Source organism: Pituophis catenifer, unplaced genomic scaffold, assembly GCF_029215685.1.
Source record: "Pituophis catenifer annectens isolate HBS135680 unplaced genomic scaffold, rPitCat1.0.hap2 SCAF_7, whole genome shotgun sequence".
In the NCBI taxonomy this organism is placed as follows: Eukaryota; Metazoa; Chordata; class Lepidosauria; order Squamata; family Colubridae; genus Pituophis; species Pituophis catenifer.
The window spans coordinates 86,077,853-86,101,441 of NW_027256887.1; the positions used below are offsets into that span (position 1 = coordinate 86,077,853).

The window sequence follows — 23,589 nt, forward strand, 5'->3', positions numbered from 1 at the left end:
CTTCCTTCCCTCCTTCCCTCCTTCCTTCCTTCCCTCCCTCCTTCCTTCCTTTCTTCTTTCCTTCCTTCCCTCCCTCCCTCCCTCCTTCCTTCCTTCCTTCCTTCCTTCCTTCCTTCCTTCCTTCCTTCCTTCCTTCCCTCCCTCCCCTTCTTTCTTTCCCTCCTTCCCTCCCTCCCTCCTTCCTTCCCTCCTTCCCTCCTTCCTTTCTTCATTCCCTCCCTCCTTCCTTCCTTCCTTCCTTCCCTCCCTCCCTGTGAATGACTTCTTGAAAGAAATTCTCAGAATGGTAGCAGAGGGACGGCACTTAAAATAACACAAGTTACTTGTTACACCAATTATGGGCACTCTCCCCTCGGCCTTGCATCTCTTGGCCTACCCCCGGTGGCAGATCTCCCTGGATCCTCCTCTCCCGATCCAAGCCCCCCGAGACCTTTAGCAAAGCACCTCCAGCTCTCCAGCTTTCGTATCCCTGTTGACATCATAGGTCACCACAAGGTTGCCCTCCACAGCTGTGGTGGTGCAATTGGAGCATTTCCGTTGCTGGGCCAGGCTCGGTTTGAAGGACACGTGTGCCTTAAAGTGCAAAGAGAACAGATAAAGTGAGACAAGGGTTTAAGGCAGGGGTGAAATCTACTTACCTTCCCTACCGGTTCGGAAGCATACATGCATGTCACGTGCGATTTTGGACCCTCTGCGTATCCGCAAAGCCTTCTGCGCATGTGCAGATGGTCAAAAACAGGTTACTTCCTGGTTAAAACCAGGAAGTAACAGCATCCGGGAGGCTGGGTAGAGCCTCGCGCTGCTGCCGCTACCAGTTTGCCGAACCACCCACAGCTACTGGTTCGCCCGAACCGGTGTGAACCGGTAGCATTTCACCCCTGGTTTAAGGGCACCTTAGTTTGGGGACTGTCCTGTATGAGTTACAAGCAACATTTGAATGTTACATCTGCATTCGGCAAACCATTTTCAATGATCTCGCCCTTCCTCCTCTGGATGTCCACCTATAAGATTTATGAGACTAACATCATTGATTTATGCAGTCGTCTGTTGTGCCTTTCACTTACACTTCCTGTTCAGTGGAATGCAAAGTCCTCACGCATACAGATAGTCCTCAACTTAGAAACACAACTGAGACCAGACCAGAATGAACGCTAAGTAAGACAGTAGTTAAAGGAGTTGCACTTGATTATCTGACCTTTTTTGCCATGTTGCTAAGCGAATCTTTGCCGTTCTTAAGCGAATCATGCGGCTATTAAGCAAATCCAGCTTTCCCCATTGAGCCCTGGTGGCACAGTACTTAGACTGTAGGATTGCAGGCAAATCTGCCTACTGCCGGCAGTTCGATTCTCACTGGCTCAAGGTTGACTCACCTTTCAATCTTTCCCAGTACGGTAAAATGAGGATCCAGATTGTTGGGGGCAATGTGCTGATACCGTAAACTGCTTAGAGAGGGCTGTAAAGTACTATAAAGTGGTATATAAGTCTAAATACTATTGCGAAGGAAGGAAGGAAGGAAGGAAGGAAGGAAGGAAGGGAGGAAGGGAGGGAGGGAAGGAGGGAGGAAGGGAGGGAGGAAGGAAGGAAGGAAGGAACAGCCCTGGTGGCACAGTGGTTAGAATGCGGTATTTTTCAAAAAGCAAGTGGAGTTTGTTTTTCCTTTAAGACGTTTCACTTCTCATCTAAGAAGCTTCTTCACTCCTGACTGAATGGTGGAGAATGGAAGGATTTATATTCCTTGCAGTCATCTGGTCATTAGCGCTCTTCCTAAGACTCACTGAGGCCACTTAGAGGCATATCCATCCATCTTCCACCCTTCAGTTAGAAATGAGGAAGCTTCTTGGAGGAGAAGCGAAACGTCTTCAAGGAAAAAGAAAGTCTAGTTGCCTTTTGAAAAAAACAAACCCACCTTTAGGACAACCATGAGCTGGATGATTTGAGAATCCCCATATTGATATTTCAAACTCAGTCTGAAAAATCAAAGCTAACATGAAGTCTCTCTGCTCCAATTCAACCAGGAGCATCTGCGGAGTAAAGGGGAAGGAGAAAGAAAATCGAGATTGCTTGCAAACACCATCTTGATTTTTTTTTTTGGCCTCTCGCTGAATTACCAAACCAGCTTGAATTAAGTTGTCATAGCTGAAAATCCCCTTTTCCCCCCCTCAAAGAATAATTAGTTTTACCTTTTTCTCTGCTTTGTTGACTGTAACTGCGTCGGTAAACTGCTCGCCAAGGATGTTAGGAACGTGGACGAAACTAATCCCCTGGGGTTCGATAATGTGGACATTAACCTATAGCCGTGGGACGGAAGAGAATAAAATGTCAGAAGAACAGAAAAAATGACAAGATCTCTATCGGATGGTATTTTTCTGAAAACAGGTCTGAAGGTAAACCTCTGCCTACAGGTCTAATGGAACCTGGAATTTTCATCATAAGTAATCACAGTGGTAAGTCAAGGCACCTACGTGACCCACCTGATTTTACAACGGAAGGAAGGAAGGAAGGAAGGAAGGAAGGAAGGAAGGAAGGAAGGAAAGGGAGGGAGGAAGGAAGGAAAAAGGAAGGAAGGAGAGGAAAGGGAGGGAAGGAGGGAGGGAGGAAGGGGAGGAAAGGGAAGGAAGAAGGGAGAAAGGAAGGAAGGAAGGAAAGAAGGAAGGAAGGAGAGGAAAGGGAGGGAGGGAGGAAGGAAGGAAAGAAGGAAAGGGAGGGAAGAAGGGAGGAAGGAAGGAATTAAAGAAGGAAGGGGGAGAGGAAAGGGAGGGAGGGAAGAAGGGAGGAAGGGAGGAGAGGAAAGGGATGGCAGAAGGAAGGAAGGAAAGAAGGAAGGAGAGGAAAGGGTGGGAGGAAGGGAGGAAAGAAGGAAGGAAGGAGAGGAAAGGGAGAGGAAAAGGGAGGAAGGGAGGGAGGGAGGAGAAGAAAGGGAGGAAGGAAGGAAGGAGAGGAAAGAAAGAGGGAGGGAGGAAGGAGAGGAAAGGGAGGGAGGAAGGGGGGAAAGAAGGAAGGAAGGAAGGAAGGAAGGAAGGAAGGAAGGAAGGAAGGAAAGAAGGAAGGAAGGGCCCTGGTGATACAATGGTTAGAATGAAGAATTGCAGACAAACTCTGCTCACTGCCAGGTGTGCAATCCTGATTTTACAACCTTCTTTTTTGCAGCGGTTGTTCAGTGAACATCACGGTCGTCACGTGAATGTGGTGGTTGCTAAGTGAATGCCACGGTCATTAAATGAGTCAATTTAATTCTCTGGGCATTTTTTTTTGCCAGAAACTGGCTGACAAGGCAACAAATTATTGCAAATTGTGTCACATGATGGATGTAAAAGCAAGGCAGCTGCCAAGCACACAAAATACACTTGTGTGATTGTGTGTGTGTGTGTACCGCCATTGGAACTCCAGAACCAGGTTGTAAATAGCTTTTGGGAGAATCCATCACAACGTCAATTGCTTGCTAAGTGATAGGTTGTTAAGCAAGGGTGGTACCTATTACAGGAAGTCCTCGACTTACGACCCACAATTGAGCCCAAAATTTCTCTTATTAGGTGAGACATTTGGGAAGTGAGTTTCGCCCCATTTTACGACTTTTCTCGCCAGAGTTGTCAAGTGAATCACTGCCGTTGATAAATTAGTTTCCCGGTTGTTAAGTGAATCTGGCTTCCCCCATGGACTTTGCCTGTCGTAAAAGAGGATCACCTGACCCCGGGACACAGCAATGGTCATAAGTATGAACCAGTTTCCAAGCATCTCCAATTTTGATTACACAATCGTGGGGATGCTGCAAAGGTTGTAGGTCATCGGTTTTTCATTTTTCAGTGCCGTTGTAACTTTGAATGGTCACTCAATGAACTGTTGTAAGTCGAGGACTGCCTGTAGGCCCAAAGATCCTGCTGAATCTCTGGTACAGTCAGCTGGAGGAAATCAGGGGTGCTATTCAGCAGGTTCTGACAAGTTCTGGAGAACCGATAGCGGAAATTTTGAGTAGTTCGACGAACCGGCAAATACCACCTCTGGCTGGTCCCAGAGTGGGGTGGGAATGGAGATTTTGCAATATCCTTCCTCCAGGAGTGGGGTGGGAATTTATTTATTTATTGAGCCTTGGTGGCGCAGCAGATTAAAGTACTGTTAAGTAACACCAACTGCCTGCAATTACTGCAAGTTTGAATCTCCCCAGGCTCAAGGTTGACTCAGCCTTCCATCCTTTCGAGGTAGGTAAAATGAGGACCCGGATTGTGGGGGCAATAAGTTGACTTTGTATAAAAAAGAACACCATTTAGGGGACGGGGGGGGCGAAAGCCCTACTAAGCAGATATATACAAAAGTATGAAGGCTATTGCTTAACGCATTGTAAGCCACCCGGAGTCTCCGGAGAAGGGCGGCATATAAATCGAACCAATAAATAAATAAATAAATAAATTTCAGATCAATTATTCCAGCCATTTCTTCTTCTTTTACCTCCAAATGTTTTGCCAGCCTTCCTGGCTGCACTGGGATAACATGCTCATAGGTTGATAATTTCCTCCGGATGGACTCTTGGTAATAAATTTCAAACTGGACTTTGGTTCCACTTGGGACGTTGAGTTCAGCTTTGAAGTTCTCCATGTCAAAAGCGTTGCTCCTGTATTAATGACACAAATTGTTATCCTTGCTGAAATAAAAAAACAACAACAAACGACCCCCTTAGCTAATTGCCATTGAGTACTTAAAGTACAATTGAGTAATGAAAGTAAAGACCAGAATCGTCTGGTCATTAGCACTCTTCCTGAGAGTCGTTGAGGCTACTTGCAGGTTTATTCATCCATCCTACACCCTTCAGTTAGAACTGAAGAAGCTTCTTGGATGAGAAGCGAAACATCTTCAAAGAAAAAAAAAAGGAAGTCCAATTGCCTCCTGGAAAAAAGCACCTTTGGGACAGCCATGACCTGAAGGACTGAGCATCTTCATAGATTTTAGCCATGCATTTTGGGCTGGACATCTTTCGAATGGTGTGGGAGTAGGAATGGATTTCCAGAAAAATTGCATACTAGAGGAACCATTTGCACCACTCAGGTGACCTCTGAGGAAACAGATAAACCTCCAAGTGGCCTCAACCACTCTCTAAAAGGATGCAAATGACCAGCTGTCTACAAGGAGTATAAACCCTTCAATTCCAAGGACAAAGGGAGCAGAGGAAGCCAGGGTTACCCACCTGAGGATTGCCGCAGCTTTGCCTTTGGCCCTCGCCTGGGCGTACTGACTTCGAGCGGCTGATTTTTCCTTAATTGAACTAGTAAATGTGATACCGTTGACATTCCTGTAGAACAGAAAAGAAGCAAAAACAGCACTCAGGATCAGTCACTTGTGAGATGGGAACTTATAAGAACAGAAAAGAACAGAACAGAACAGAACAGAACAGAACAGAACAAGGGATGGAATTAGGAATGAATGGAAGGGAAGGGAACAGGAACAGGAACAGGAACAGGAACGGAATGGAACAGAACAGAACAGAACAGAACAGAACAGAACAGAACAGAACAATATAGAATAGAACGGAATAGAACAGAATGGAATGGAATGGAATGGGAACATAATGGAATGGAACAGAACAATATGGAACAGAACAGAACAGAACAGAACAGAATAGACCGCAATGCAATGCAATGCAATGCAATGCAATGCAATGCAATGCAACACAATACAGTAGAGGTCTATATGTATATATAATATATAATCTAGTTGTGTTTCCTGTGTGGTTAACCTGGGAAGGCTGACATCAATCTTGCAATTTGGAAAGTACAAATCTCCAACCCGCCGGGCCTAGGACAGTGATGGCTAACCTTTTTGCCATCGCGTGCCAGCAGTGCGGGTAGGGGGGGGTGGGGGCGGGTCACGCGTGCGCATGCCCACATCCATAATTCTATGCGTCCCGTCCCTATGCATGCATGTGCAACCCCCCCCCCACATTCCCCCCACTCCTGGCACGTGATGGCACGGTAGGCCCATTTTTCTCGCTCCCCAGGCTCCAGAGCCTTTCTAGGAGTCTGGGGAGGGCGAAAACGGCCTTCCCCACCCCCCCCAGGAGGCCCTCCGGTGGCAGGAAATGGCCTGCTTCCCTACTTCTGGTGGGCCCAGAAGGCCTGAAAATCAGCTGGCCAGCATGCACATGCATACCGGAGCTGAGCTCGCGTGCCCACCAATAGAGCTACGCGTGCCAGCTGTGGCACGCATGCCATAGGTTCGCCCTCACGGGCCTAGGATGAACCTATTCAGCCTACGACAAAATTAAATGGACGAACTAGTTTGGCTCCAACTTACATTGTAAAATTGTGGATAAAGGCCTCTTTGGGGACCTGGACATCGAAGACCAGATTCTGCGAGTGCTTGGCTCTGTTTTCCACTTTGGTCTGGACCATCGTGTTGGCCATGCGGGACGTGACGGTGGACTGGATCTTGTAGCTGTGGAGGATGATTTTGTCATCACCGAGAAGCTGAAACGATGAAAACAGGGCAGGAAGGATCAACAAAGGAAGAGCTGGGATTCCAAATACGGTCCCAGAAATTATCCCTGTCCTGGCAATTTTATTGTTGACATGATTAAAACTGAGATCCAACCAGAGGGAGATTTTAGAACAAGTCACGATGGCAGGTGTACCATCTACTTGATTTATTTATTATTTATTTATTACATGTATTTATATGCCGCCATTCTCCCGAAGGACTCAGGGCGGCGAACACAAGTTAAGAAACAAGTACAATAAAATCATAATTTAATCCAAATAATTAATTAGTAGTAAATAATAAAAGCCCGGAATCAGTTTCAGCCTATTTGTTTGAAAAGCCAAGTCTTCAAGTCCCGACGGAAGGAGCGGAGATCAGGAGCCGTCCGGAGCTCGGTAGGTAATTCATTCCAGAGGGTGGGAGCACCCACAGAGAACACCCTACCCCTGGGCACAGCAAGGTGACATTGGCTCGCCGTCGGAACTCTGAGGAGAGCAGCCCTATGTGAGCGAGCAGGACAGCGAGAGGCAGGCAGGAGAAGGTCCTGCAAATATCCCGGACCTAAGTCATGTAGGGCCTTATAGGTGAGGACTAGCACCTTGAAGCGGACCCGGAGAACCACTGGTAACCAGTGCAGCTCACGCAGGAGGGGTGTTATATGGGAGTAACGAGGGGCTCCCATAACAACCCGTGCAGCTGCATTCTGGATCAGCTGGAGTCTCCGGGTGCATCTCAGGGGCAGGCCCATGTAGAGGGAATTGCAGTAATCCAAGCGGGAAGTAACCAGGGCATGAGTGACTGTGCGAAGGTCATCTCGGTCCAGGAAAAGGCGCAACTGACACACCAGGCAAATCTGTGCGAAGGCCCCCCTGGTCACGGCCGTTAGATGGTCTTCTAGGGACAGCCGATTATGGAAAGGATATATACATTTCTATAATTATAATGTATAATCTACTTGGAAACCACTTTTGGACTTTGTGCTTGAGGTGGGGGAAAAAAAACGAAACTTTGATTTTGGGTTTTGCCTGACGAGATAGGTGTGTTGTTATAGAAACGGCTAGTGTACAGCATCATGCAAAAATAAAAAGTTGCGGTTGCCGTGTTGTTACTTTATTTTATTGCGCTAAAAAAAAAAGAGCTGGAAGTCAATGCTTTTCTTTCTTTTTCTCCTTTTTTTCTTACGCTTTTTCCTCTTCCCTTTTTCCTTCCGTCCTTACAAGCCGTAAATGCCTTGATTTGATTTGCCCGAGCTGAAACCTTTTCTCCGTTGTTGCTCCGTTGTCGTTCATCCCATGACAACATTGCACAATAAAAAAAGCACCAGGTTAATAATATCCTGTTTCCCTCTTGGACAGCGAAAACAAGAAGCGCTAAGCAAATGATGGGATTGATCTCCTGCTAATGGTTAACTGGGAAGCAGGAAGGAGAAGAGCCCCCTTTCCAAAGAGAAAAAAAAATCAACATGAAAACTCACCAATTCTTCCTCATCTTCAGAGTCAGAGGTACCTCTCTGGAAAGAAAAGAAGCTGGTTTAGACCAGGGGTGAAATGTAAATTTTTTTACTACTGGTTCTGTGGGCGTGGCTTGGTGGTTGGGGGTAATGTTACTGGGTGGGTGTGGCCAACTTTTTTCTTTTTTTACTTTTAAAAGCATTTTTCCTACAACCTCTTTGGCCAAAAAAATGCTTTTAAAAGTAAAAAAAAAAAAAAAAAAGCCTCCGATGATCGTGCGGCTCAGCTGGGATCGTCAGAGGCTTTTAAAAGCATTTTTTCTACAACCTCTTTGGCTGAAGAGGTTGTAGAAAAAAAATGCCTTTAAAAGCCTCTGACGATCCCAGCTGAGTTGCCTGACCGTCAGAGGCTTTTTTTCTTTTAAAAGCCTCTGACGATCCCAGCTGAGCCGCACAATCATTGGAGGCTTTTTTTTTTTACTTTTAAAAGCATTTTTTTGGCTGAAGAGATTGTAGAAAAAATGCTTTTAAAAATAAAAAAAAAGCCTCTGATGATTGCGCAGCTCAGCTGGGCATGGTGGGGGAAGGGGTGGCAGGGATTTTTGCTACTGGTTCTCCAAACCACCTGCCTCCATCGCTACCGGATCAGGCGATCCGGTCCGAACCGGGAGCATTTCATCCCTGGTTTAGACAAACCATGATGTGACCATGAATAACCTTGTTATTTCGACCCCTTTGAGCAGCTGACGAAACCTATCAGCTCCTATGGTGTTCAAACATGGTTATCAAAATATTTTAAAAATAACTCATATGTTAGCAGAACTCCTTGAACTTTAACTTTGCTGGCGTTGAACCTGTAAACTATTTTTCTTTCTCTCAGATATGTACGGGTAGACTTATAACAGTTTGTTTAGTAGCCGTTCAAAGTTATTGAAAAAAGTGATTTAGGATTATTTATGACAATGGCAGTTTCCCTGTGGTCTACATTTGGATGCTTGACAGCTGGAGAGTGTGGGCTCCTGCATGAGGCAATCTACATTATGATTGGTTGCTGGGTGAGAACGGGAGTTTCCCTCTTTTCCCTCCTTTTTTCTTCTCTGAGATTTACCTGATAATTTACCTCATGACGTAGTGATGTGCCTGACTATCTTGTCTGCTGTATATATAGATGTAAAATGTATTTACTTTTATAAAATGACAAGTTTGTGTCAGCATCCCTGAGTTCATTGGCACATTGCTGCACAGTTCCCTGACAACTTATGACCGTTTTTCACACTTATGACCGTTGCAGCATCCCCATGGCCACGTGATCAACATTCAGACACTTGGTGACTGACTCATATTTATGACGGTTGCAATGTCCAGGGAATCAACGTGATCCCCCTTTTGTGACAGTCTGACAAGCAAAGTCAATAGGGAAGCCATTCACTTAACAGTTTGGATTCATTTAACAGCTATGGTGACTCACTTAACAACTGTGGCAAGAAAGGTCGCAAGATGGGACAAACTTGCTTAACAAATGCTTCACTTAGCAACAGAAATGTGGGGCTCTGTTGTGTTCGTAAATCGAGGACTACCTCTGCTTAACGAGGTTGGCCCAAATTCATGTCCATTGGGTCAATGACACCTTATCTTTAGCAGATATCTATAACAGATTAACAGAGTTGGAAGGGACCTTGTAGGTCATCTAGTCCAACCCCCTGCCCAAGCAGACCCTACACCATTTTTGACAGATGGCAGTCCAATCTCTTCTTGAAAGCCTCCAGTGATGAAGCTCCCACAACTTCCATAGGCAACTTCTGTTCCATGAGTTGATTATTCTCATTATCACAAAATTTCTTCTTATTTCCAGGTTGAATCTCTCCTTGTTCAGTTTCCTTCCATTATTTCTTGTCTGGCCTTTGGGTGCCTTGGAAAATAGCTTGACCCCCTCCTCTCTGTGGCAGCCCCTCAAATACTGGAAGACTGCTATCTTGTCTCCCCTGGTCCTTCTGTCTCCTTTTCCTTTTGCCTTCCATCTTCCCCAACATCGGGGTCTTTTCCAAGGAGTCCTTTCTTCTCATTAGGTGGCCAAAGTATTGGAGCTTCAACTTCAAGATCTGTCCTTCCAAAGGACAGTCAGGGTTAATTTCCTTTAGGATCAACTGATTGGATCTCCTCACAGCCTAAGGGACTCTCAAGAGTCTTCTTCAATACCACAATTTAGAAGTTTTTTGGCACTCAGTCTTCCTTATGGTCCAATTCTCACTGCCCTACCTTACTACTGGGAATTTCTATGGAGATTCTCAGCCATCCAGGTCATGGTTGTCCCAAAAGTGCTTTTTTCAAGAGGCAACTGGACTTTCTGGTTTTTCTCTGAAGACGTTTCGCTTCTCATCCAAGAAGCTTCATCGGGTTTTAGATAGATGGTTTGCCTTTTGCTCTGAGAGCTGAAGAAGCTTCTTGGATGAGAAGCAAAACATCTTCAAAGAAAAACCAGAAAGTCCAGTTGCCTCTTGAAAAAAGCACCTTTGGGACTACTGGGAATTTCATAGCTTTGACTGCTGGTAGTCCTTGACTTACAACAGTTTGTTTAGTGACCATTCAAAGGGACAACAGCCCTGAAAAAAGTGATCTCTGACCGTTTTTCACACTTACGACCGTTCCAGCATTCTTATGATCGTGTGATCAAAATTCAGACGCTTGGCAGCTGGTTCATACTTGTGATCGTTGTTGCTCCCCAAGATCACATGATCCCCTTTTGTGACCTTCTGACAAGCAAAGTCAATGGGGAAGACAGCACACACAAAGTCTGTACAAAACTTAAATTTACTAAAATAACTCAGTCTTTTCCAAACAAAGGCTGTTAATGAACTTTCTTAACAGCCTACAAGAAACCAAAGATAAAGTAATCACAATCTTACTAAGGTTGGCAGAAAACCCAGAAGCAATTTGCAGAGAATCCAGACGCGAAGGAGAATGAACTAAAGTTGTTCCCTACAAATTGCTTCAGTCAGCGTTCCTCCTTAAATAGGCTAAGTGGCCAATTAGCCCCAAGATTTACTCTTGAGGAGACCTCCTCCTGAGGAGCCACTCCTGCCTTTTGGCAGCTCTGCGCGCCCATGCATCAAGAAGAAGCTCCTCCTCTTCTTCCTCTTCACTTAAGGGAGCTTCTGGAGGTTCTGAAGACCCTGGCTGAATCCCTGCCTCTGGCACCAACTCTTCTCCAGCCTCCTCATTGTCTGACTCGAGTGCCAGCTGCACAGGCTGCTGGCGCAACACCACACCAGCCTCCTCGCTGTCAGAATCAGCTACAATCCGCACAGGCTGCTGACGGGCCACAACATAACCACCAAGCTCAGAGAGCATCAAGACCTCCAAACTTTCTGACTGTTGCCAGGAAAATGATATGGATGTGTAAATACAGATCCTAGGAATTAAGTTGGATTCAGGAAAATTTTCCCTTCTTATCAAAGAAAAACGAATGTGGTTGCTATCCACACCTCCCTCAATTCCCCTCCCCCTCCCAGTGAACATGTAATCCTCAATTTACAACAATTCGTTTAGTGACCGTTCGATGACATACAATGGCACTGGAAAAAGTGACTTATGACCGGTTTTCACACTTACGACGGGTGCAGCAGCCCCATGGTCACATGATCAAAATTCAGATGCTTGGCAACTGGCACGTCTTTAGGACTGTTTCAGTGCCCTGGGGTCATGTAATCATCTCTTGTGACTTTCTGACAAGCAAAGTCAAGGGGGAAGCCGGATTCACTTAACAACCGTGTTACAAACTTAACAACTGCAGTGAATCACTTAACAAGAAGTGGCAAGACAGTACATAAAATCTCCATTCCCACCCGACTCCAGGGGAAGGATACTGCAAAACCTCCATTCCCTCCCCAACCCAGGGGAAGGATACTGCAAAATCCCCATTTCCTCCCGATCAGCTGGGACTTAGGAGGCAGAGAATAGGTGGGGGTGGGGCCAGTCAGAATTTTTACTACTGGTTCTCCAAACTACTCAAAATTTTCACTACCGGTTCTCCAGAACTGGTCAGAACCTGCTGAAACCCACCTCTGACAAGGACTACCTAGATTGCTAGGACCACTTTCCAACCAACGCATTAGTCTAATTCCATGTGCCACTTTTTATTTTACAGGAATGCTGCAGAAGCTGACATTTGGGGGAAGGCAGGTGGCTGTACTGTTTGCAAAACTATAAAGTAAATCATCGGTACCTGAAATCTGCCCCTTCGCAGCCGGGGGCTTAAGATGAAGCCCCTGGTCTCCCAGTCAAACAGTTCTGTCAGTTTCTGGAAGGAAAATCACGGAGAAGATCAGAAAAAGGAGAGCCACACACACAGGATTATCAAATCAAATTGAAAACAAATGCCCCATCATTATTGGGAGCAGTGCAGAATGATTAAGGGCTGTGTGCTTAGAGCACAACATTTATTTTAATTTTATTTATTTATTTGTCAAACATATATAAGATAACAGATAAAAGTATAAACATAATTTGAATACATGAAAAGGATATGAGTAAAAAAGGAATATTAGGACAGGGACGGTAGGCACGCTGGTGCTCTTATGCACGCCCCTTACAGACCTCTTAGGAATGGGGTGAGGTCAACAGTAGACAGTCTAAGGTTAAAGTTTTTGGGGTTTGGGGAAGAAACTACAGAGTCAGGTAGTACATTCCAGGCATTGACCACTCTGTTACTGAAGTCACATTTTCTGCAATTGAGTTTGGAACAGTTTACCTTGAGTTTATATCTATTGTTTGCTCGTGTATTGTTGTGGTTGAAGCTGAAGTAGTCATTGACAGGAAGGACATTGTGGCAGATAATTTGATGTACTACGCTTAGGTCAGACCGAAGTCAGCGTAGTTCTAAGTTGTCTAAGCCCAAAATTTCAAGTCTGGTGGCATAAGGTATTTTATTGCGGGTAGAGGAACGGAGGACTCTTCTCGTGAAATATCTCTGGACTTTCTCAATTGTACCCTGTTTCCCCCAAAATAAGACACCCCCTGATAATAAGCCCAATCGGGTTTTTGAGCGCATGGCAATAAGGCCAAGCGCTTATTTCAGGGTTCAAAAAAAATATAAGACAGGGTCTTATTTTCGGGGAAACACGGTATTAATGTCCGATATGCAGTGCGGGTTCCAGACAGATGAGCTGTATTCGAGAATTGGTCTAGCAAAGGTTTTGTATAACATACAATATTTGTTTATCTTGCCTTTGGATGGCTTGCCTTCAGAAGTTGTGGCTGCTCTTATCTCTGGAGGTTTATAAGAAGAGATTGGGCAGTCATTTCCCGGATGGACTATTGTAATGCTCTCCGCATGGGGCTCCCCTTGAAGAGCACTCGGAGGCTCCAACTGGTCCAGAATGGGGCCGCGTGGGTGGTTATGGGTGCAACTCGTTGTGCCCACGTGACACCCCTCCTGCGCAAGCTGCACTGGCTCCCAATGGTCTTCTGGGTACGATTCAAGGTGTTGGTCACTACCTTTAAAGCGTTCCATGGCATAGGAGCCGGGTACCTTCGAGACCGACTTCTGCCACAAACAGCCTCCCATCGACAGTTCACTCCCACAGAGAGGGTCTCCTCAGGGTGCCATCGGCCAAGTTATGTCGGCTGGCGACACCCAGGGGGAGGGCCTTCTCTGTGGGAGCCCCAGCCCTGTGGAATGAACTGCCCCCGGAAGTGCGTAAGATCTCCGACCTCCGGGCATTTTGCTGTGTACTCAAGACCCTGTTGTTCCGCCAGGCCGGGCTATCAACATAATAATTTTAAATTGGGTGTTTTAAATTTCTGGGGTTTTAAATTGAGCTGAATTATTTAATAATTTTAAATTATTTTAATTGATGTTTGTCTTGTGCTTTTAATAGGCTGTACACCACCCTGAGTCTTTCGGGAGAAGGACGGTATAGAAATAAAATTATTCTTATTCTTATTTGTCCAGAATGACTATAGGGTCTCCTGCTTGAGCAAGGGGTTGGATAGAAGACCTCCAAGGTCCCTTCCAGCTCTGTTATTCTGTTATAGTCTTTGGTAGACTAGACATACCCAGTTTCTGAAATTGTACGTTGTACATTTTAACTTCCAATCCCCTGATTGTTCTTAGTTGCTCTTCTCTGCACTCTTTCCAGAGTCTCAACATCTTTTTTATATCATGGCGACCAAAACTGGATATAACATTCTAAATGTGGTCTTACCCAGGCCTTATAAAGTGGTACTAACACTTTTTGTGATCTTGATCTTGCTGATCCCTATCTTGACTCTCTGGTCTCTGTGCAGGTTTGAGGCCAGATTAAGGTCCTTGGTAGTACAGTGCCTTGGTAGTACAGTGGTCTAAGGCACCCTGTTATTAAGACCAGCTACCTGCAATTACTGCAGGTTCGAATCTCGCCAAGGCTCAAGGTTGACTCAGCCTTCCATCCTTTCTAAGGTAGGTAAATTGAGGACCCAGTTTGTGGGGGCAATAAGATGACTTTGTATAAATATACAAAAGGATGGAGGCTATTGCTTAACGCATTGTAAGCCGCCCTGAGTCTCCGGAGAAAGGCGGCATATAAATCAAATTAAAAAAAAGAAAAGAAAAAAAAGGTGTCCTGATTTTGGGGTATGCAAAGTGTGTTAAGCAAAGGTACTAATTAAGCTCTCCAATTTAGCTCTCTCTTTCTTTCTCACATCATCGGTAGGTGGAAAAACATCCACTGAGCCTGGCAGTGATAAATGACTGGACACACATTTTCAGGGAGACATTAACCAGGTCGGGTAAAAACTTAAAAGATGCAATAGGGATGGGATGGGATGGGATGGGATGGGATGGGATGGGATGGGATGGGATGGGATGGGATGGGATGGGATGGAATGGAATGGAATAGAATAGAATAGAATAGAATAGAATAGAATAGAATAGAATAGAATAGAATAGAATAGAATAGAATAGAATAGAATAGAATAGAATAGAAATCTCACTCTCTTCTTGCAATGATGATGTTGCCTAGTTGGGTAATGCAAGAAACTGCAAGAAAACAATCAAGCTCAGAGAGCACCATGGACGCCATAATTCAATTTTGAGCTACAAATATTCTATAGAAGGAATAGAGTAGAGTAGAGCAGAGCGGAGTGTAGTGTAGTGGAGTGGAGAGTGGAGTGGAGTGGAGTGGAATGGAATGGAATAGGAATAGGAATAGGAATAGGAATAGGAATGTAGAATAGAATAGAATAGAATAGAATAGAATAGAATAGAATAGAATAGAATAGAATAGAATAGAATAGAATAGAATAGAATAGAATAGAATAGAATAGATCTGGCCAAGTGTGTTTAGACACACAAGCAATTTATCTCTGGTACAGAAGCTCTCCATGAATGTGCAAAACAACAAAGAAACAATAATCATAATAATTTACCAATAGGAGTAGGTCATAGGAAAGGTGAGGAGACTAATAGTAATACAGCCCTATCGCCTGGGTAAATATGCTTAGACATAAGACAGTGATGTGGGGAATTACCATAAGTGTCCAGCATTGTGATGGCATGAGAGAAACAACTGTCCCTGTGTCTAGTTGTTTCGGTGTGCAATGCCCTGTAGTGGAGTCCCAAAGGGAGGAGTTGAAACTGTTTATGTCCAGGATGCGAGGGGTCTGTAGATATTTTCTCAGCCCTCCTTCTAATTAAGCAGTATACAGGTCCTCAATGGACGGCAGGCTGCTTGCAATAGCTTTTTCTGCAGCCCTAACTATCCGTTGAAGCCTGTGTCTGCCTTTTTGGTTGCTGGATCAAATCAGACAACTATAGAAGTACAGATGACAGACTCGACAATTCCTCTGTAGAACTCTGTAGTAAATTGTGTGAAGCTTGGTTACTGTTAACCTCACTCGGATGGGGTTTTGTGTGTATGTGCGTGGTTTAGCATTGAAGGGAAACAATAATAAGGATATAATAAATAATATTAGAATATGATATACTGGTATACTAGATTCTGTAACCATTAGGTTCCTGTAATACATATTATTCCTTTCTATTTGTATCTCCTGTAACAAACATATTCTGTTATTAGGCCTCTGTAATGTATCTGGTATTTGTGAAACATATGTCCCTGCCATTTGACCTGAACCCATATCAATCTTCTCCCTGTTTTTTCTTGTGCCATCTAAGAGCATGGTACGTATCTCCAAGGGATAATTTACACCTCAGCCCTAATTTATGTTTGATCTGGATAAACTCCTGGGTCTTCCAGAGCCAGGGGGCCAAAGTGGCCAATTGAGTAAACAAAGAAATGCTTAAGATGACTAATTGGGAAGTTTCTATTCCCCCTTGCAGGGCAACAAGGAATACACAAACCTAAATTAGGAGGCCAGAATTGGGTACTAAGCTGACGTCTCTGAGGCTATAAAAGGACGCCATACCTTCCCCAAGGTGTGGCTTTTTCCTCGCATGCATTGTATCTGTATGTTCTGGATATAGTTCCACCCAGTATTTTGTTTTTGGCCATAAATAAAATCTGTTTTTTTGCAAGCCTCGTCTTGAGTCTCTCTCCTTGGCATTCTGGTGACTCAAGTGTATTTTGGGACCTTACAGCATGTTTCCAGAACGGAATATAAGACCTGGGAGGGACCTCCGAGATCATCCAGTCCAACAGTTCTGCCATTGCCGAAAGCCACAGCAACAATCCCCATCTTACACCAGTCGTCCTATTTAGTCAGCTGATTGCTCTATGCACGGTGTAACCAGCAAAACCGTACAATAAATTATATTCCACAATATATTTGCAATGGGATATTGACTTGATTCACCCTTAAATAAAACCATGGCCTATTTAAAAAACTTGTACTGTATACATGTAATCCAGGGGTGAAATGTAAAATTTGTTACTGTGGGCATGGCTTGGTGGGGGGTGATGGTAATGTGACTGGGTGGGCATGGCCAACTTTTTTTTTTTTTAACTTTTCAAAGTATTTTTTCTAATGCTTTGAAAAGCCTCTGGCGATCAGGCAACTCAGCTGGAATCATCAGAGAGGCTTTTTAAAAAATGTTTTGAAAAGCCTCTCTGCCGATTAGGCAACTCAGCTGGGATCGTCAGAGACTTTTCAAAGCATTTTTTTTTACCACCTCTTCAGCCAAGAAGTTGCAGAAAAAAATGCTTTGAAAAGCCTCTGACTATCCCAGCTGAGCCGTGCGATCATCAGAGGCTTTTTTTTTTTTTTTACTTTTAAAAGCATTTTTTCGTCGGAAGAGGTTGTAGAAAAAATGCGTTTAAAAGGGGGACGCAGGGATTTTTGCTACTGGTTCTCCGAACCACCCGCCACCACATCGCTACCGGATCAGACGATCCGGTCCAAACCGGGAGCATTTCACCCCTGATGTAATCCTCAATTTTCACTTAATGACCATTGGAAGTTACAATTTCACACAGTTAATATATTGTGTAAAGCTCCCGTCGCGATCTGTATGTGAATAAATACTTTGTTTGTAAAGAAATAAATAAAAATTAAAAAAAACAAAACAATTGCACACAGACAAAAAGAGATTTATGACCCACATTTAGAACCAACATTTCTCACTGTCACAGGATCAATATTTGGACACTTGGCAACCAATCCACATTTACAAGTGTTACAACGTCCAGCTGTCATCTAATCGCCATTTGCAACCTGCCCAGCTGGCTTCTGGCAAGCAATGGGGATGCCTGATTCACTTAACACGACCACGTGACTGGCTTAACAACTGTAGTGGCTCACTTAACAACTGTGGCAAGAAAGGTCGCGAAAATCGGGCAAAACTCGCTTAACGACTATGTCGCAACAGAAATACATTTTGGGTTCAATTGTGGTTGTCAGTTGACTACCTGTATTGCGTTTCTGATTATTCACGCTACCTTGGTACAAGCCCCTTCAACTTTGTAGGGCTTCCTTCTTAGAAGACATGGATCTCTTCTCGTAAATGAATATTTCTATTAATTAATATTAGGATTGAAGGTTATATGGGGATCGTTTCTACAAGATCAGGCAGGAGGAGGAATAATAAAGACAGTTCAATCTTCATTTAGCTGACTGTGTTAGCTTCAACTCCCTTGATTGCCCAGGATTAAAAACTCTTACCTCCGAGTCTTCTTCCACAACAAAGTCAAAACTCTGGATTTCCGTCACAATCAGCAGCTGCAGCGCCACAAAACAAGCAACGAGAATCTTCATTTTCTTCCCCTTCGCCTTCCAGAGAACAGGAAAAAAATGTAATAGGTCCGATTCCACACCGTACAGAACTGAGGGTGGATTTTTTTCCCCCCCCCGCTATAGATCCAAGTTCAACGGATTGTGTGAGGGGTGTTCTTGTGCGAAAAAGGCAAACCACAAATCCTCTCGGTTGTGTAGTGTTTTGCAGGCTCTTTAGCAAGTCTAACCTTGTTTGGGCAAACGCAAATATTTGCCCAGCAATGCAGGTGAGGCCACGGGTCAGGGGGCTGTGCAAAGGGCCAAGTCTCTTGATAATGGCTTCAGAATAACAAAATAACAGAGTTGGAAGGGACCTTGGAGGTCCTCTAGTCTAACCCCTTGCTCAAGCAGGAGACCCTACACCATTTCAGACAAATGGTTGTCCAATCTCTTCTTAAAAACCTCCAGTAATGGAGCACCCACAACTTCTGGTGGCAAGGAGTTCCATTGGTTAATTGTCTTCAGTGTTAGGAAACTCCTCCTTAGTTCTAGATTGCTTCCCTCCTTGATCAGTTTCCATCCGTTGCTTCTTGTCCGGCCTTCAGGTGCTTTGGGGAACAGGTTGACCCCCTCCTCTTTGTGGCAGCCTGGTATCAAGTCACCCCTAGTTTTTTTTAGACTAGAGACCTACCCACAACATTCCTGCCATCGTTCGTCATGTGTTTATCCTCCAGACCTCTAATCATCTTTCTTACTCATCGTTGCCAGCTTTGTCGTCTCTGTTGTCACCTTGCACACACTGGATAGGTCAGGGGTCAGCAACCTGTGGCTCCGGAGCCACATGTGGCTCTTTGGGCCCTCTGGTGTGGCTCCCTGTCAGGTGATCCCACCACTGGCTGGCCCCGCCCCCTCGCCCTCCCCTACCAGCCACCCAGTCACATTACCCACCACCACCACCACCAAGCCACGCCCAAAGAACCGGTAGTAACAAATTTCACATTTCACCACTGGAATAAATGCAATTGTTAAGTTAGTAACACAGCTGTAAATTGAATCTGTGCTTCTCCACTGACTTTGCTTGTCAAAAAGTCGCAAACGGTGATCACATGACCCGCCGGGACATGGCAACTGTCATAAAGATGAGTCAGTTGCCAAGCATCCACATTCTGATCGTGTGACTATGGGGACGCTGCAATGGTCATGAGTGTAAACCATAAATCACTTTTTTCAATGATGATGTAACTCCCTACGGTCACTGAATGAATGGTATTTCTCTCTCTCTCCGCCCAGTCTTCTCACTGGGTGGCGGTTCTCCTTTAAATGGACTGTGAAAACTCCCTTAAATTCCTAGAAGTAAGGCAAGATATGAATTTAACAGATAAATCTCTCACATTTGTTTTTCGATACATAGGAACCTGTCTGCTAAAGATGTTGTAGCTAGCCCAGCTTCTCCCAATGACTGGAGCAGTGGTGGGATTCAGATTTTTTTACTACCGGTTTTGTGGGCATGACTTGGTGGGGGTGGGGTGGTTTGGTGGGCATGGCAGGGGAAGGATACTGCAAAATCTCCATTCCCACCCCACTCCTGGGGGAAGGATACTGCAAAATCCCCATTCCCACTCCACTCCAGGGGAAGGATACTGCAAAATCCCCATTCCCTCCCCACTCCTTGGGGAAGGATACTGCAAAATCTCCATTCCCTCCCCACTCCTTGGGGAAGGATACTGCAAAATCTCCATTCCCACACCACTCCTGGGGAAGAATACTGCAAAATCTCCATTCTCACCCCCACTCCTGGGGAAGGATACTGCAAAATCCCCATTCTCCCTCCCCATCCTGGGGGACAATACTGCAAAATCCCAATTCCCACCCTACTCCAGGGGAAGGATACTGCAAAATCCCCATTCCCTCCCTACTCCTGGGGAAAGGCTACTGCAAATTCTCCATTCCAAACCCACTCCAGGGGAAGGATACTGCAAAATCCCCATTCCTTTCCCACTCCTGGGGGAAGGATACTGCAAAATCTCTATTCCCACCCCACTCCAGGGGAAGGATACTGCCAAATCCCCATTCTCTCCCCATTCCTGGGGGAAGGATATTGCAAAATCTCCATTCCCATGCCACTCTGGGACCAGCCAGAGGTGGTATTTACCGGTTCTCTGAACTACTCAAAATTTCCACTACCGGTTCTCCAGAACCTGTCAGAACCTGCTGAATAGCACCCGTGGTTTGGAGGTAAGCTCTTCTCTATGACAGCAAGACGTTAACCCATGTCCTGAGATTTGGGATTGACTTCACACGGTTTACTTTAACATGGTTGAAACATGGTTTATGGAGTCAAGGTAAAACTTGCTTGGTGAGTCACTGAAATTGAACTTATAGCCCATATTATCTCCAAACTAACTTGAGGCATAGTCCAATGGATGAAACTGATACAGATATAGATTAACAGAGTTGGAAGTGATCTTATAGGTCATCTAGTCCAACCCCCCGCTCAAGCAGGAGACCCTATATAAACCATGATTTGGAAATCATGGTTTATGGCAAAAGCAGAACACTCCAAGGATTATATTTTAAGCTACGGCAACATCCCCAAAAGGACAGATGTGAAATTTTCATGCCAAGATTTTGATTCAACATGCGGAGTTGTTTATTTGTCACTCGAAATAAGTGTGTTCTTGTTTTGTGGCTTCATCTTGTGTGCAAATCTACCCCCATTGCGAATTATTCAACAATGGCTCAACAAATGCTGTCTGGCAGTACAGTAATGGATGAATCCACTTGGATCTGGCTCTTCATGTATTTGGCACAAATATTGCTGATTTCCTCTGAAAGCACCTTCTTGTCAAATCTGCATTTGGCCAACCTAGCTGGAATTTGAACTCTGCACGTGACCTCTTTCCGAGCAGTCGGACTTTGGTGGAATGAAGCTTTTTTTTTTTTAAATCCTAACTGGTTCTCTGCAGCTGAAGAGGACATCCAAAGGACACCCTCCAAGTTTGCAGTGGTTTAAAGCTAGGGCAGATAGCTTCCCTCACAGTAGCCCAGACCGAGGAGAAACTGGGTTAATACAGAAGCTGGAGAAAATTGGCAAGGCAAGGGCTAAATTTGATGCATCACTGGGAGCTTTTGACTTAACCCTGTATACTGCACGAGTCAAAAAGAGGGCCGTGAAAATATCTACAGACCCCTCTCATCCTAGACATAAATTGTTTCAACTCCTACCCTCAAGACGACACTATAGAGCACTGCACACCCAAACAACTAGACACAAGGACAGTTTTTTCCCGAACACCATCACTCTACTAAACAACTAATTCCCTCAACACTGTCAAACTATTTACTAAGTTTGCACTACTATTAATCTTCTCATCATTCCCATCATCCATCTCCTTCCGCTTATGACTGTATGACTGTAATTTTGTTGCTTGTATCCTTACGATTTATATTGATTGTTTTCTAGTATGATTTGATTGCTTATTTGTACCCTGTGACTATCACTAAGTCTTGTATCTTATGATTCTTGATGAACGTATCTTTTCTTTTTATGAAGGGGGAGAGCCTTCTCTGTGGGGGCACCTGCCCTTTGGAACGAACTGCCCCCGGAGATACGAAGTATCCCGGATCTACGCACCTTCTGCCGTGCTCTCAAAACTTTTCTATTCCAGCAAGCTGGGCTGGCATAGCTCTTTTAATTGTTTTCGATTCTTCTTTTAAAAATGGGATTTTTTTAATTAAATATGGGCCAAATTTGTTTAATTTACTTTTAAATTGTTTTAAATTTTATGTTTTTATGTTTTTATCTTTGGCTGTACACCGCCCTGAGTCCTTTGGGAGAAGGGCGGTATATAAATTTAAATAAATGAAAAATGAAATGAAATGTACACTGAGAGCGTATGCACCAAAGACAAATTCCTTTTGTGTCCAATTATACTTGGCCAATAAAGAATTCTATTCTATTCTATTCTATTCTATTCTATTCTATTCTATTCTATTCTATTCTATTCTATTCTATTCTATTCTATTCTATTCTATTCTTCTACACTGTGTTGGAGACCTGGGTTAGTTAGTTAGTTGTGCAGAGGGTTGGACTAGAAGATCTCCAATGTTCCTTCCAACTCTGTTATTCTCTTACTTCTAAGCGAACTGTTGTAAATCAAGGACTATCTGTCATTCATTTGGGCTGTGTTTACCTAGACAGCCACTAGGTGGCAGAATGCCCTAAAGGAAGAACATCACAGATTCTCCACTGAGCTGGCGGTAAATTTATGCCTGGTTTACAACATCATTCACTTGTGTGTCCATTGTACATTGTGGGTGCCTTATGGAACTCCTCTTCAACCCTTGTCATCTATCCTTCCAAACCTGATAGTGTTTTCAGTCAACCCTCAGAAGCAAATCAATCAAAGATCCAATAGCTTCATGACACAAAGAAGAACGGGTCAAGCTATTTTCCAAAGCACCTAAACGCAGGACAAGAAGCAATGGATGGAAACTAATCAAGGAGAGAATTAACCAGCAGTTCGGCAGTTCAATTCTCACCAGCTCAAGGTTGACTCATCCTTCCGAGGTGAGTGAAATGAGGACCCAGATTGTTGGGGGCAATAGGCTGACTCTGTAAACTGCTTAGAAAGAGCTGTAAAGCACTGTGAAGCAGCATATGTGCCTTTGCTATTGCTTCCAAGGTTTGAGGGGCTGCCACAAAGAAGAGGGGGTCAAGCTATTTTCCAAAGCACGTGAAGGCAGAACAAGAAGCAATGGGTGGAAACTAATCAAGGAGAGAAGCAACCTAGAACTAAGGAGAAATTTCCTGACAGTGAGAACAATTAACTAGTGGAACGACTTGCCTCCAGAAGTTGTAGGTGCTCCAATATTTTTTTTTTAATTTGATTTATTGGAGGTTTTAAAGAAGAGTTTGAACAAACATTTGTCTGAAATGGTTTAGGACTTCCTGCCGGAGCAGGGGGTTGGACTAGAAGACCTCCAAGGTCCCTTCCAACTTGGTTATTCCCTCAGAAGGAGAAAAAAAAAAAGAGTTTTTCTCCAAACTCAGTTTTTGCTTTGGTTTGGATGTCTCCACGAGTCGAGCAGCAGCTGTCTGGATCGGAATCCTATCATGTCAAGCCAGCTGGCAACCAACTCCAAGATATGACTCAGAAGTAGCTAGTGATTGAGTGAGATGCTGGCATCACAGCCTAAATCTTGACATCTGCCAAGTTGAACTTCCAACATGACTGAAATGCTTCTCCAGAATGTACTCAAGGGACTGACCAAGTGTTCAGACATGTCATATGTCTAAGCAGGCAACCAATTACTCAGGTCTTGCCCTGTTGACCACTGGCAGGCTCACTTCCCCGGCGGTTCCAATCATGGGACACCCAGAGCCAAGCCAAACGGGCCTTGGAAAGAGGTCAGAGCAAGTCAAACCAGGTGACTGGGGTGATGGGGAGGGGGCAAAGTTGCATTCAGACAACATCCTCGATGAGCCTAAATCAAGAGGTGAGTCATTTGTGGATGGGCAAGTTTTTATG

The 23,589-nt window shown here is 44.5% G+C and overlaps 1 protein-coding gene across 1 annotated transcript in view; it reads right to left on the reverse strand.

Annotated features, from left to right (window-relative positions):
- Nucleotides 1-18,274, reverse strand: part of ITIH2 (inter-alpha-trypsin inhibitor heavy chain 2) — a 47,697-nt gene extending 29,423 nt beyond the window's left edge. The window contains 8 exon segments of the mRNA XM_070946682.1: nucleotides 445-573; nucleotides 2,181-2,288; nucleotides 4,441-4,603; nucleotides 5,174-5,278; nucleotides 6,280-6,452; nucleotides 7,937-7,972; nucleotides 12,135-12,209; nucleotides 18,008-18,274. Coding sequence (XP_070802783.1) covers nucleotides 445-573; nucleotides 2,181-2,288; nucleotides 4,441-4,603; nucleotides 5,174-5,278; nucleotides 6,280-6,452; nucleotides 7,937-7,972; nucleotides 12,135-12,209; nucleotides 18,008-18,100 — 882 coding nt within the window. The 5' untranslated portion in view covers nucleotides 18,101-18,274.
- Nucleotides 18,275-23,589: the final 5,315 nt, after the last annotated feature.